The 13400-nt window shown below is 44.3% G+C and overlaps 1 protein-coding gene across 1 annotated transcript; it reads left to right on the top strand.

Annotated features, from left to right (window-relative positions):
• The first annotated feature begins 8837 nt into the window (after window positions 1-8837).
• On the top strand, window positions 8838-13358 carry LOC308364546 (uncharacterized protein). Its single transcript, XM_080837708.1, has 7 exons — window positions 8838-8926; window positions 9938-10041; window positions 10558-10586; window positions 10973-11042; window positions 11314-11451; window positions 11662-11759; window positions 12135-13358. The coding sequence occupies exons 2-7, from the start codon at window positions 9945-9947 to the stop codon at window positions 12597-12599; spliced, it is 897 nt and encodes a 298-aa protein (XP_080693834.1). The 5' UTR covers window positions 8838-8926; window positions 9938-9944; the 3' UTR covers window positions 12600-13358.
• Window positions 13359-13400: the final 42 nt, after the last annotated feature.

Here is a 13400-nt window from a genome sequence, read left to right as displayed (position 1 = left end):
ACACACACCCGCACACACACACACACACTTACACACAGAGTGTGATGTGCTGAAATGAGGTATTGATTGGAAAGAAGCTGCAGGCCCAGGAGAGTGGTTCTGAGGCTGAGACTCATGTGCCTCACAGATAACAGATCTCATATCAGTCTCTTATCACTAGCTTCAGCTTTCATTAGTGCTCTCCTCCTGCACAATAACTGCTTTCTGTTTTCATTACCGGTTACTGTTCATCCCCCCATCCCTCCCACTCCTCCTCTCTGAGCAGCTCTATCGCCCCATCCCCCTATACACCTCAGCTGCTCTCCATTCAAGCAGGTAGGCTAAAACAACCTCTGCCTCAGCAACCTCTGCATAGACTCACACATAAACACGTAGTGCAAAGATAAGAGCAGCCTTCATGTGCCGAACCAGAATTGTAAATCAATAAAGCAGGAAAAGACCGCACTTTGCATAATCTTAATTTGTCAGAACGTCTCTGCTCAGACATGTTTCGGCATGTGCCTTCTTCAGTAAACACAAAGTGTTCATACAAATCTTAAATTCTCACACCAACAGGCACACCCTCAAGATCAACCAATAGCAATTAATCAATCAAGTGTCCTTCAAGGTAATGAATATCTCCACCCATAGGTACACCCTTGTAATTGACCAATCATGCTCACACATAATTGACCGGCTGTCACATAATAAACATCAACACCAATTACTGAAATATCAAACATAATCATATGGACAAGCGATAGGCTTCATTTATAAGTGACAGGTCCTTATTCATACCATTCGGTGTGACCATATTTAGAGTTAAGATATACCAGGCTTCCCGCTTCTCACAATCTCAGCCATTGTCTTGCAACTGTTGGCCTTTCTAAATTCAAGTTTTAATTTAGTTCATTAAGAATGTAGAAGTGATGTTCGGGTTGGAGTTGGGTTCGTTCATGTAGGCCGGACAAATAATACCTCGGAAGCGGAGATCTTACTTTTTAACATCTAATAAGGATGAGCTAGCCTGCTTGACATGATGCTTCAAGTTCTTTTAAGTGAAAATATGCCTATAGTGTAAAAATAAATTACAATGATGTACTAGTGTCTGTGTTGGGATGTTTAGTGCTGGGGTTTGTTTGTTAATTAACATGACCATGCAACACGTTTGCTATTTAAGGTGGTAAATATTCACGTTGGCTAAAGGATGGAGGATGCCAAACAATCCATTTTTATTTGAAATGCTGGGTTTTAACGTTATATCAAACCAAGACGGACTGTAGGTTATTTATGCGTTTAAATACTTTGGTTGGTGGCTTCCGTGGTTGATGTGGCTGTTACGAACCTGCCCTTTTATTAGTTATTTTCCCCATTCAGTTTGGCCCACCCTGGTGGTGAGTAATATTGTTTCAGTGTGATGCCCTGTTTGTCACGCCTTTTCTCATTTGGGTAATCTAGGTCGCCATTGGCCGACACCCGGTATAAAAAGGCTTCCTCATTGCCTCCCGTGAGAGCACGCTTGAGGGATCGCCATTCTGGAGAACTGCGTCATTTTTGAGATTGAGCTACTTGTGAACATTCGGGCCTTTGGCCGCCCTGACTCCGCTTGACCGTCGCGCAGCCTCACCTTGCTGCCTGAACCCAGCTTTTTTGTGGACTTTTTATTTTCGTTTGTGTCTGCCTTACTGGCATTTGCTTGCCGACCAGCTGCTTGTTCACACGTGTGGTCTCTTTGGACCCCTTTTTGAGCTAGGGGTAATAAAAACCACTTCGAGCAACCAGTGGTCTCTGTGTCTGTATCAATCAAACTTGTACGTAGTTCGTAACAGTGGCTAAGTTACTCTTTTTAGCTTATTACTGGGTAGCAATCTATATCACTCACTTAGTTAGCTTCAGGTTGACTTCCCCATAACTGAAAACACAGATCTCACCATCAGAAGGTTCCTTACACAGAGGATACATCACAACAAGGTCAAATGTGTTAGCATGTAGCTTCATCACACATGCACACCCACACGCACACACACACACACACACGCACACACACACACACACAACATCATAAGCGGGAAGTCCTTAGGCCCCAGAGTGAGTCATCCAAAGAACAGGAGTCATGCACACACACACACACACACACACACGTGCGCACGCACACACACAAACACACACACACACACACAGACACATAGAGACACAGAGACACACACACACACACACACACACACACACACACACACACACACACACACACAAACACACACACACACACACACACACACACACACACACAAACAGCCACACACACACACACACACACACACACACAGCCACAGCGACATAACACCTCATTGAGCACCATTTCTCCTTCTCTCCGTCAATTTTTTATCTTGGATGCCGACAGACAGAACCTCACACCTCCTCAGCAGCACCAACAAGAAATTGACACGTCACCTCATGATTTATAATTACAGCAGCCACAGTCCTAACAAGCTTCTAATTAAAGATGTGGTCGAAGCAGAGCAACAAATGAATCATGTACCTCAACCCTTGTCATAATACTCTGTTCACAAGGTTATGAATGAATCTTTTTACCAAGTGTGCTCTGTGGGTCTATCTCCAAAGCACCAGATTCAGTCCAGTTCTGCTGACAGATTGACAGCTCTGACTTCTGTGAGCCGACGATTGCTTTAATGTATGTGCCTCTCTCTCTCTCTCACACACACACACACACACACACACACACACACACACACACACACACTACGTACACACACACACACACACACAAACACACACACTGGATCTTGCTGACAGCACTCTGGCTTGATGGGGAGTGACAGGGAATGCCTTTGGTGTGCAAGTGTTTACCCGTGTTTAAAAACAGGCCTGCCAAAAATTCACTCTCCCTGAGCCTATCTTACTGTGGTGCCATCGCAGGTTTCAATGGCACACCGGACCACCAAATTAAGGGATCTGATTCAGTTAAACAAGGATCCTTCGGTGGCTTTGGAGAGTCAAAAGGATGTAGGGGAATTTGCACAACAAAAAAAGACGATGTATATGTCTGCACATCACCCACTTATTCTCTCACTCTCTCTTTATCCTGTATTCTCTCAATCCTGCAGCTGTGTGTGTTGGCCTTCGGTTGGGTGGTGATGGATGGGTCTTCACACAGGAGGAGACATGTAAGAGCTCGTCTGTTGAAGGGGGTTGAGGCCAAACATCCTCTCATCCTTGCCTGCACAACAGCCTTGCAGCGGTGCATAGGTGTGACTGTCCACACCACAGGACTCACAACACCAAACACACACACACACACACACACACACACACACACACACACACACACACACACACACACACACACACACACACACACACACACACACACACACACACACACACACACACACACACACACACTCACTTTACATACATACATACAGTTCATACGGAACCTTACTGTTTAACCTCTCTCATTGTCTGCCAAACTATCCAAATCATTTTTGTTATTATTATTTGCACAACATTTAACCCTTCTTTCCTCCTCACTAGTCTTCACATACACCTTACACACATATATTAGGGAGATCTGCCTGTATCTGGGGGCTGATCTGAGGAAGGAGCTTTCCAAGAGCTGCTAGGTGGTATAAACACACTTGGAAGAAGTGTTGAAAGGGAGACTGCTGTGACTGCTCTGGCCCACATCTTATATTTCATTGTCAATATCAAAGGAGAAAGACTCACTGTCTAACATCAGAGAACAGTGGAATATGAGGGGAAATATGTTTAAATATTTACTTACCTACAGTGAATCCTCAAGTAAAAATAGCTTGTTGCTCAGTCACTGACATTGAACTCAAAATCATTTGAGTGTGATGTGTTGGGGATTGCGGTTTGTTTATCAATCTTTTTCTTAGTGTGTGTGTGTGTGTGTGTGTGTGTGTGTGTGTGTGTGTGTGTGTGTGTGTGTGTGTGTGTGTGTGTGTGTGTGTGTGTGTTTGTGTGTTTGCAACCTGTATAGGATTCTACCATGCATCCTCTGTCAGCTTTTGAAAAGAAGATCAATCAGGATGATTCACTCTTGCTTCTACAAGCATCTCTCATCTACATGAGCTCAATCCACCGCTCCCTTCATTTGTGTGTGTTTTCATAAATATGAAAAGGCAAAAATATTTTTGTGTCTTTACCCAGATAATCCTTATCCTGGAGTCTGGTGGCAAGCCTCAGTCTCACCTGCTGAGTTTGGAAGTGTATGCCAACCAACGCACCATCCTGCCCAGCATCCCTGAGCCCCTCAGATCACGGAGACTGCAGACACTACCCACAGCAGGGCTACCACATTAACGCACTGACTCTGGGCTCTGCTTCACTTCCATATATTTATTCACCAGACACTTTCATCCAAAGCAATTTAGGAGTTCCAGGAACACATCTAAGGCCTTATCATGCGCATAAGCTGCGCTGCTTGTGCGTTTCCTGTTGATTTATTTTTTTTGTCGCTCATGTTAACAGTTTAGACTAGAGCATGCACACTGCCAGCTTAAGCCGCGCTGCAGACGCAAGTCTTGTAGAGTTTCGGCGTGGAGCCTATTAACACGTGTGAGGTAAGTGTGAGAAAAGCGGTTCTCAGCAAAACTAGACAGTAAAAGTCATTTAGACATCATCATCAACATTACATAAACTTTTCAGTCCAGTTTTGTGGGCTATATGTCACAGACATGACAGAAATATTATATTGTTAAACCATTTTAGCAATGGCATGTTATGAAAGGGGAAAGTTGAGGCTACATGTGTACTAAATTATATAGAAACCCACCGTAGGTTAAGATTACATCATATTGATAAGTTGGTAGTTTCCAGTGTTAGCATGTAGCTTCATCAGACACACAAACATACACACGCACACAAAATCATAATGGTAAGTTCTTAGACTCCAGAGTGAGTAATTTAAAGAACAGGAGTCATGCACACACACACACACACACACACACACACACACACACACACACACACACACACACACGTGCACACACACACACACAGCCACAGCGACATAACACCTCATTCATTTCTCCTTCTCAATTTTTTTCGCCCATGTTAACAGTTTAGACTTTAGAGCATGCACAGGGTGTGCGTGTGCGTGTGCGTGTGCGTGTGCGTGTGCGTGTGCGTGTGCGTGTGCGTGTGTGTATCAAGGGAAGACTCAATGAACAAAGATAGGGCTGTCAGTAGCAGCACTGCAGCAGACATTTCGGCGGTGTGAATGCACACACACACGCGCAACTGAGACACAGCAGCACCGCAACGTAGCTGCCAGGCACACGCAACGCTGGCACCATGCATAAGGCCTAAGTGCCTGAGAGATGTCTAAGAGTGTGGACTATACACAACAAATCCTGAGAAGGTGTATTTTTGAGGTATTTGGATTCACCGTGTGGTTCAAATATTCAAATAAACTGCAAATATGTGTGGATGCATGGCACTGACACAAAAGGAGTGTCCTTGAGGGATGACAAAATCCAGATGATAAGTAAGCTGTGAAAACAATGAGCACCAACCATCAGAGGTCACATGATAATCCGGCTGCTGTTGCATAAGCTGGCCCTGGTAAAGGATAAAAAAAAACATCATTAGCAACACAACCCAGAGCTGGAGGCTACATCCAGATTGATCACTATTAGGCGTGTAGCTAGGAGGAAGGGGACCCTGGAAGATTTAGTGGGCACAGTGCTGGACAGGAGCTCTGGAGCTTACTGGGCCGTATAGATTTGTTGCATTGAGACTATAGAAGGATGTCTTTTTCAGTGATGTGTTAAAAAAAAAGGTTGTGTAAACTCTGAAGTCCTTACACTGAAGCAGCTCTGGTATGTAAACATGAAAAGGTTGGATTCAGCATGTTGACACAACTTCAGCGGAGTTATCTGTAGTTCAAGGAGATCAACGTGTTGCCAGATATGAAAACAACCTACACATCGGTGATGTGTTAAAACACCAAGGCCAGTAACATTTAAGATGGCAAAAACATCTGGGAAAACAAAGGGGCTGACATACACCACTAATGCATGTCTGGATGTTGAAGATCCTGTGAGTTAATATTAAAGTACACACACACAAACACACTCACATTGTGTGTTAGTGATTTGAGTTTTACATAACTCTGTGATTGATTAGAGAATCTGAGTTTCTTCCCTAAACACAAATAAAATGCCAGCACACTAAAAGTGTAAACAGTTTTAAAATGCCAGCACACTAAAAGTGTAAACAGTTTAAAAAACAAGACCAATGCTCTTAAGAGCCCTCTCTGCATGAGCACTTAACATGGGCACTTTGCTTGATTTACCTGGCCAAACAGCATATTCATTTCCAGGGCAAGTATGTGTGTTATCCACTCGCCTCAGGCAAGGTTGTCTCTGTCCTTTGACAAGAACAGGGTTAGAAACTATTACGAGGGAGAGGCAGAGAAGCTACCCTTGCTCCCAGCACAGCACGGTGCCTTACCGAGCCATGCCAGGCTTAATGTGGGGCGAAGGGACGCCCCTGGCTCCATTAGCCCATTTTCATACCCCTGTCACAGGGGGCCAAGACACTTTTCCGGAACCTTCCTAAACTTCAACACAAACTTGGCTAGGTTGAGCACCATCTAGAGTAATGACAGAGGGCAGGAGATGCAAAAGAAGAGAGACTGAGAGAGAGACAGAAAGAGAGAGACAGAAAGATAGAGAGGGATAAAGAGAGAAATGCGCTCACTCAGGAGATTGAAAAGAAGAGAGAGAGAGAGAGAGATAGTTCTTGTTCTCTTTTGCCCTCCTCCTCCAGGGTTGGTTGTTTTTTTTGTCTCAAACAGATGAGGCGTTAAATTATGCTGCCAGCACAGGCTCAGCGTTGCCACGCGTGCGAGCTGTGAAACGCATCACACCGGTGGCACTAAGCCAGGTTACATTACCCAGCAAATGAAAAACAATTACGCACTCTAACAATGGAGTGTGCATGCATCGTGGCATTTCACAGCCGTGTTATGCGATGGCACACCATTTACAGGTCATTTCATGCTAAAAGGCTGCTACTGACTGTTTTTAATGCACACTCTGCATCAGTAAAGGAAGACGTGATGACCACCAGAGGTAGAACGTTCCATTAGGCATGCATAGGTTTCAGGCTGCTGACAGACAATCACTGTTCTGTCCCCTTTACTATGAGTTTTTATGCTTATACCATAGACTATGAAAATCTAGATGAAGTGGAAAAGACTGGCAAAATAAAGTCACAGCCTGACTCGGGAAGGGTCGCTGTCACCACGGTTTTTCGTATGGCTGGACTATTGCACTGAAACAGCTGTGACCTTTTTGTCCTTCCTCTCGGCCCCCGACCCCACAGGTAGCTTGTTCCTTCATAAGCGATTGGTGGCCAATAATGCTTACGAGAGGCAGCAGACAGACGCCAGGCTCTGGAGCCAAAGGGGTATGAGGAGAGTGCCACTGCACTGACCCTATGCTTCATATGCACAGGCATCCTACATTTGTTCCATTTTCATTTGCTGCACTAATGTCATTCAGTACACTCATATATTTTATCAGCATGTGTGTTCCCTAGGACTTGACCTTGGTGTTTTTGCCCTCCCAACTGAGCTACAGTAACAAGTAGAAACGATTTATCGATTTATCCACCACTGTGAAGACGAAGACACAATCTATCTACAGAAAAGAAAAACAACATACTGGACATTTTGCACTGTTGGCAACAAAACTATATCATATCTCAGGTGTATAGTGACAACAGTTCTGTGTTTTTTGCCTCTTTCCCTCTGAAGTCATTATGTCTCGGAGCAGAAGACAGAGCTACTCACGCTGATATACATGAGAAACCTGTCAGCCTGCTCAAACATCTCCTCCACCATCATTTCCCCATGTTGCCTAGCAACATGGCACAGCTGGTTAGCTGGGCCTTGGTTGCTTGTGGACAACACACTGTTTATAATCAAATGTGAAATTAAATGTAACTGTTGTGTAATGCATGCTTTTAATAATGGTATTTTCAAATGTTGTGAAATTGTTTGTCTGGGATCTCAACAAAGCACTCTTTTGCCCTCTAGTGGTGAAATTATGTCAGTGCAGTCCCCTGTCTCAAGACAATGCCTAGAGATGAACATTCCATTCTAATGCCTTGCAAATTATGTTGTGAATGCTTGAAATTCTCGAGAGAACAGTGAAAATCTCACATTAATAAACTGAAACAATTGACAAATTCTTGAAAACAACCATCCAAACAGTAAGTGAGCTCTTGAAATAATGATTCAGTCTGTCTGATTGTGTGTGTCTGTGTGTGTCTGTGTCTGTCTGTGTGTGTGTGTGTGTGTGTGTGCGTGCGTGCGTGCGTGCGTGCGTGCGTGCGTGCGTGCGTGTCTGTGTGCGTGCGTGTGTGTCTGTGTCTGTGTCTGTGTCTGTGTCTGTGACTGTGTCTGTGTCTGTGTCTGTGTCTGTGCCTGTGTCTGTGTCTGTGCCTGTGTCTGTGTCTGTGTGTCTGTGTCTGTGTCTGTGTCTGTGTCTGTGTCTGTGTCTGTGTGTCTGTGTCTGTGTCTGTGTCTGTGTCTGTGTCTGTGTCTGTGTCTGTGTCTGTGTCTGTGTCTCTGTGTCTGTGTCTGTGTCTGTGTCTGTGTCTGTATCTGTGTCTGTATCTGTGGGTCTCAGGAAGTGTACTGGTTCATTTACCATGCTGTGAGGGTATTATTATTCAATGACTCCAACCCAATGCATTGGCAGCCACCAGCCAGCAGTCACAAGTCACCAGTCAACGCTTTTTGTTTTTTCCATCCCCCTGTTTGCTGCACCTGTGCTTGACAGTCAGGCATCACAGAGGCCATCCGTACCACCCCCATGAAAGCAACAATCACTGCGTGACAACGACACGGTCCTCATCCCCTGCTGAAGGACTCCTCATGTCCACCCAGGTAAGCCTTGACTCGTGGCAGGTCAAAGGTGGTGATTGTGTGTGTGTGTGTGTGTGTGTGTGTGTGTGTGTGTGTGTGTGCGAGCATGTATGTGTGTTTGTGTGTGTGATTGAGTTCGATTGAAAGGAGGAAGAAAACGCTCTCTTCTAGCCCGTTAACCTCTGCGTGTCTCTCAGCTCTCTCTCGGCTATTTCAGGGCCGTTGTGGCGTGAGATTAGTTAGCGCCTCAATCAGGCAGCTATGCCTCTTGCCTGGGGCAACAGCGATACTCTGCTGCCTGATGAATCACTTCTGATGTTTTTATTCATCCAAATGGTGAAGGTCACACATTACCAGGCTGTCGTGGGAATGCAGAAGGGGCCAGCACTGTACTCTGTGCACTAGCGTGTAGAGAAAAGCAAGGAGGAACTTTATTCAGACAAATCATTATTATGGTCATTGGTTGGATAATTGAAAGGGTTGCCAGATGGCATGTGCATCAGCTTTAAAGACTGTAGTCCCGTGAAAGGTCAGTGTTGGTTTATTTTGGGGCTGTGTCAATTTCAAATCACTGCATTAGCAGCGGTGGTAATGAACTGACATTTCCAGGGTGATGAATCAGCATTGCTTGTTGGCTTTATTCAAAGCAAGCATGATACAGAAACCAACTGACTCAGGAACATATCTGGATTGGCCATTTCCTCTCAATCTGTCTCTATCTGTGTGGCTCCAGGGTCTTTTCCATTGGGACTTAAGTCATAAATGTACAACATGGTGTTTTAACCATATGAGAAGTAAGATTGTTTTGCAGTTCATTCCAGAAATGTACCATGCAGATCTAGGATTTACATTAGCAGCCATTCATAACAGTTGCTTGAGTTCATCATTACATCAGCAAATGGAACCCTTGGTCAGCAACGTTCTAATCACATATTTGTGATAACGTACTCCTCAAAGGGGTAAAATGCAGAGAGAGAAGACTTCCCCTTACAGGTAATCTTTTTTCTTCCCCCCATTTGTCCAACTACTTAGGGCAAGGATGGATGAGAGCACTTTTGAGACATTTGAGGAAGAACTGGGTAGCCCTCTACAGGACGTGCCGCCTCCCAAACCAATTAGACAGGCACGCAGACCAGGTACATGAAACCAGTCCCACCCAAACAAAAAACACAACCCTTTACTGTGTGTACAAACATGACTAGCCAACTGGCTAAATCACTAGACACAAGTGCTGTGTTGAGGTTTGAGTGGAGCAGACCACCCCCCACCCCCCCTTTGGTGCCAAGGTGTCTTTCAAACAAAGCCTGCCTTGGACTTAAATATGAGCAGGCCAACAGCAGTGACACTATTTCAGGAGGTAAAGGCAGCGGTGTCTAATTTTAAATCAGAATGGTCTGAGCTGACATTGGTTGCATACCTTTATATAGTAACACAGCAATAGAAATATGAGCCCAACTCCTGTCAGCAGTCTATGCATGCTCAGCTCCCTGTGCAAGCACAGTCATATTCACACACACACACACACACACACACACACACACACACACACACACACACACACACCCTGTTCTTTTGCAGAAATGTTTGTTCATCTCCCTGTGCAAGAACACTCTCGCTCACTGACATATTGTCATATTTATATTATTTTGCAGAAATGTACGCTCAGAGGCGAATGAGAGAGGTAGGTGGCTTGTGTCCTTAGACCCCTGTGAACATGAATGCAAATTAATACAGTACTATCATTTTCATTCTTGAAACTTTGAAACCGCAATGAACATCTTTATGATACGGTGTTTTATAGTTTAAAAACATTCATAGTTCTCAGGCAAATGTCAACACAAAGTTTGTAAATGCAAACAAAGATCATTCATGTAAAGGTTCATTCAAGTAAATGTCTTTTAACTTTTTACACTGTTACATCTTCAATGGTGCACAAGATGTTCACTAAACCATAATAATGAGAATGACCCAATGCCATTTAGGTGTATGAATACATCATAACAACTGCAATCTTCAGCTGATTCTTCTTGGGCTTGAATATAATGGCCTCTCTGACTTGATTCACAGGAACCCCTAAGCTCTCAGCAAGTCCCCAAAACTATGCCACGAGAGACCCCTTCCTCCAGGACCAGCACAAGTGTGTCCACTGTGATCTCCACCCACCCCCCTCACCCCCCTTTTTTTGCCACAGCCTACCATGTGACAATACTCACTCTTAAGCATGAAAAGTGTTCAAATTCATACCCCTGTATTAAAGTCTGTAGTTGAAAACGAATCAGATATCTATATGAAAACTAAGCAGACTATCTCAACGTGAAAAAGATTTGATGAATGTCAGATGAGTGTGTCTGTTTGTGTTTGTTGTGTGTGTGTGTGTGTGTGTGTGTGTGTGTGTGTGTGTGTCCTAGTGTCGGGTCTGCGGAGGGCCTTGTCCATGCAAAGTCTGTCCCAGGTGGAGGTGCCATTCCAGGGTGTGACGCTGAACCGCTGTCTGTTTATAGCCATCACCATACTGGTCATCACCTCAGGCTTCCAAAGACTCAATGGCACGTAACAGACTTGACACGACACAGGCAACGTTTTTACAGTTGTTTTCTTACAATTGAGGTACAATACAATTGAGCTGTTCAAAAGCAAAAAGCTGTAAAAGCGGCGCTTCAGTGGCTGTGATGGTTGAAAGTTTGGAGACGCATGGGTGTGGCACAAAGAGAAGGTGTGTAATGCCTGTAAGTACTGTGGTGCTGTTGTGATTGTAGAGACCTTGCGAGGCCGTAGAGATGTGGCTGAAGAGGAGGAGGAGTACGGGCTGACTCTGAAGCACAGTGCTCTGAAGAAGCACCACCCTGAGCCAGAGGTACGTGAGAAAGCACCAAATCTCAAACTCACATGAGAACTTCTGAACAGAGGGATAGAAATGAGAGAGAAACACAAATGCAGGCCTAGTGCTGGATCATTCAGTGATAGTTTTGATAATATGGTCGTTTTTGTTTTAGTTTGGCTTTCTTTGGGTAGTCAATAGTTTGGGTAGACCTTCTATGATTACCACTTACTGAGTTTACGTACCCAGGTTTGTCCCTCAACCATGTACTTGGAACACCCCCCAGGTCTACTTTTTAAAAGATATTATTTTCTCAATTGAACTTCATGGATCAATGAACGTAAAATAGACACGGGCCAATGATTCATAAAAAAAAAACTCACCCTGACTCTCTTTATTCCTCTCCTTCAGCCTGAGAGCTCTCTATGGGACACCTTTTTCTGGTGGGTCGCTGATGATGATGATGATGATGATGGCGACGAAGAGGAAGGAAGCCCCAGCCGAAAGAAGCGAGGAGCCAGAGAAAGGCCCACCAAGAGTCTGAGGCACAGAACCCTGCCAGGGAAGTCATTATTGAAGGGGGGCGAGGGTAGCCTGAGAGACAGGAAGGAGAAACGCAGGAGGGGAGAAGAGGAGGAGAAAATGAAAGGAAAACGAGAGCATGATAAGAGGACAAAGAAGAGGAAGATAGAAGAAGAACAAGAAGAAGAAGAAGAAGAAGAAGAAGAAGAGGAGGAGGAGGAGGAGGAGGAGGAAGAACTGGAAGAGGAGGAGGAAGAAGAGAAGAAACCAAAGACAACACAGAGAAAACCTAAAAATGTAAAGGAAAAACAAACCCTTCCCAAAGGCAAGGAGGTGAAGAAGAAAGCCGAGTGATGACTTATACACATGGTAATGGAACAGCAGTACTTCCAGTACTGTCCACATGTGGTTTCCCGGATACACCTAACAACACTAAACTACAAATACAATTTAATTCCAAGCTTATGAACCTGCAATACTGCTGTTTACACAGGGTGCGGGTGAGCAGCACCATTCCACTCCTGGTCGCCATCTTTCACTTTTAATCACTAGATCAGTGGGTTTCAATCTGGCTTCTGGGCCCATGTCCAGCTGTGCACATAGGATATCTGACTGAACCTGCCAGTGACACTTGATTAGCTGAACCCACTAGATCTACCTATTCAACAGCATTCTAATCACACTAACTTTAACCAGGTGTGTTTGAAGCAGAGATGGATAGATAATATACGAGGCATGAGGGTTTCAGTAGCTAAATTAAGAACCCTTTCCCTACATGCAGCGGACCCCCGATACTCTACAAATACGGAATTGCTCAACTTATAGAACTATCACTAAGACCTGATCAGTGATGAGGTACCTCATTGCTGGAAAGTTTTTTCTGCCTATCCACACAGGAACATGTGGATATCAATAATGTGAATGCAAATGCATGATCGCTGAGAAGCACTTTGAACATGAATGATAGATTTGACGACTTTTAAACGGTAGCATCTCAGACTATATATGGAAGATATGACATAGGTAGGAAACCTAAAAACAAAAGACTTTAAACTATACTAATAAATCAAGCAAATAAATGAAATTGTGTATATACACAGGGTGTATCAATAAACCTGTTTAATAATATGGATGTTCATGTTTACCTGCTCTTAT

The sequence above is a fragment of the Sprattus sprattus genome, assembly GCF_963457725.1.
Source record: "Sprattus sprattus genome assembly, chromosome: 4".
Lineage (NCBI taxonomy): Eukaryota > Metazoa > Chordata > Actinopteri > Clupeiformes > Clupeidae > Sprattus > Sprattus sprattus.
The sequence above is the reverse complement of the archived record's forward strand: the minus strand, read 5'-3'. Positions and strand labels throughout refer to the sequence as shown.